Source organism: Culex pipiens, unplaced genomic scaffold (assembly GCF_016801865.2).
Source record: "Culex pipiens pallens isolate TS unplaced genomic scaffold, TS_CPP_V2 Cpp_Un0123, whole genome shotgun sequence".
In the NCBI taxonomy this organism is placed as follows: domain Eukaryota; kingdom Metazoa; phylum Arthropoda; class Insecta; order Diptera; family Culicidae; genus Culex; species Culex pipiens.
Window position 1 is genome coordinate 23,471 of NW_026292940.1, and position 1,530 is coordinate 25,000.

Consider the following 1,530-nt stretch of genomic DNA (forward strand, 5'->3'; position numbering starts at 1 on the left):
AATTCTGAAACAGAATCTAATTAGAATCGTATACAAATTCCGTTTCAAACGCAACAACCGGTTCCGTGTTCGAACCGGTTGTTGCGTTTGAAACGTAATTTGTGTAAGATTCTAATTAGATTCCGTTTCAGAATTCGGATTGATTTGACTGGGCAAAATTTATGTATTTCCCAGTGAAAGGTCCACTCGAGCTACTCGAGCCAACTTAGTTCTATTTTTCAAGTGTAGGTGTCGCATGTACTTTTTTGAGCTGTCAAACTCGGACTTAGCAAAAATTTCATTGTTTTTGTTTGCTCCTTCGCGACCGCGTGTTTATCGGGAAGATTTTTTTCGTGATCAAGCTGGTATGTTTTTGAATCTGCGTCCGACGGACAATTTTATTTTGATCTTTCCTTTTGCAGCAATAGTCGTAGTCGGCGATCAGCACTTTGTCCTAGGGCGGTCCTGGAACGCCGGTAAAACCGTGAAAAGTTGGCGTCAAGTTACGGCCAACGTCTTGTCAAACAACGGCCTCCGCGTTGGAGGAAATGTTCCGCAAATCGAATAGGACTAAAGAGCATCTTTTCCAGCACGCCGAATCTCGCCAGGACCGTCGGTCAGCTGGTTCAACACAGTCGATCACAAGGGCCAACGATCTCGAGGCCTCATCACTGTAAAGACTGAACCATCCCCCTACGAACCATTTGCAGCTGTCCTCCAATCCGAGCGTCCCGTCCGCGACTAGCAGCTGCAGCAGTGACAAATCGTCCCCGATACGATCGACTTCGTCCAGTACGACGACCAGAGGTAGCGCCATCAGTCACAACGATCACCAGCTCTGCCAGAAGCGTTGGAGGAGTAAACAATCCGTATGCCCAACCGGGCTGTGCCATCAAGGACGACGAAGATTTGCTGGATTCGTTCAAGCAGCCTGAGAACCGTTAGCGGCAGGAGATTGAAAAGGACAAGAAGCTCTTGGAGCAAGATGCGACGTGCAACAGCACCTGGAACCTGCGCCAGCTGCGGCAGCAGTACAAAAATCCACACTGGGGCACCACAGCTGCTGAATCCATGCTACTGTCTGAGTGATGAGTCCGACAGGGATGAGGGCAATTCGGTGCGGATGATGAAGGCGAAGAAGGTCAACTGGGGCGGAGCGACGACGACGAATGCGGGTGGGAAAGTGACATCGGTCAATCCAGGGTTGGCGGCTGAGTCGAGCGAAAACAGCAACACAAGCTGTATGAGTTCCAACACAAGCTTAATTCCGCACTCGTTCTCCGTGGGGGAGATCTGGAAGATCCACACCAACCTTAAGTCGTCCAATCTACCTCAACGATTTCCGGCAGCAAAAGGCAGCAGCAGGAAAACGCTGATCGCGGTCGCGCCAGGGCAACAAATGCTCCTCCAGCGTGAGCAGAGACCAGGAGGTTACGGCCACTTCAAACGAGACGCCCAAGCCGGCCGCTGGAGCTTAAAAAGATGGTGCTGTTGATTACGCCGATGGTACCGGTACAGCTGCCGGAGGTTCGGAGTGACGAAGACGACGGG

At 51.0% G+C, this 1,530-nt stretch overlaps 1 protein-coding gene across 1 annotated transcript; it reads left to right on the top strand.

Moving 5' to 3' along the window:
• Nucleotides 1-204: 204 nt before the first annotated feature.
• On the top strand, nt 205-1,478 carry LOC120429558 (uncharacterized). Its single transcript, XM_052711559.1, has 2 exons — nt 205-344; nt 402-1,478. The coding sequence occupies exon 2, from the start codon at nt 851-853 to the stop codon at nt 1,472-1,474; it is 624 nt and encodes a 207-aa protein (XP_052567519.1). The 5' UTR covers nt 205-344; nt 402-850; the 3' UTR covers nt 1,475-1,478.
• The last annotated feature ends 52 nt before the right edge of the window (nt 1,479-1,530 follow it).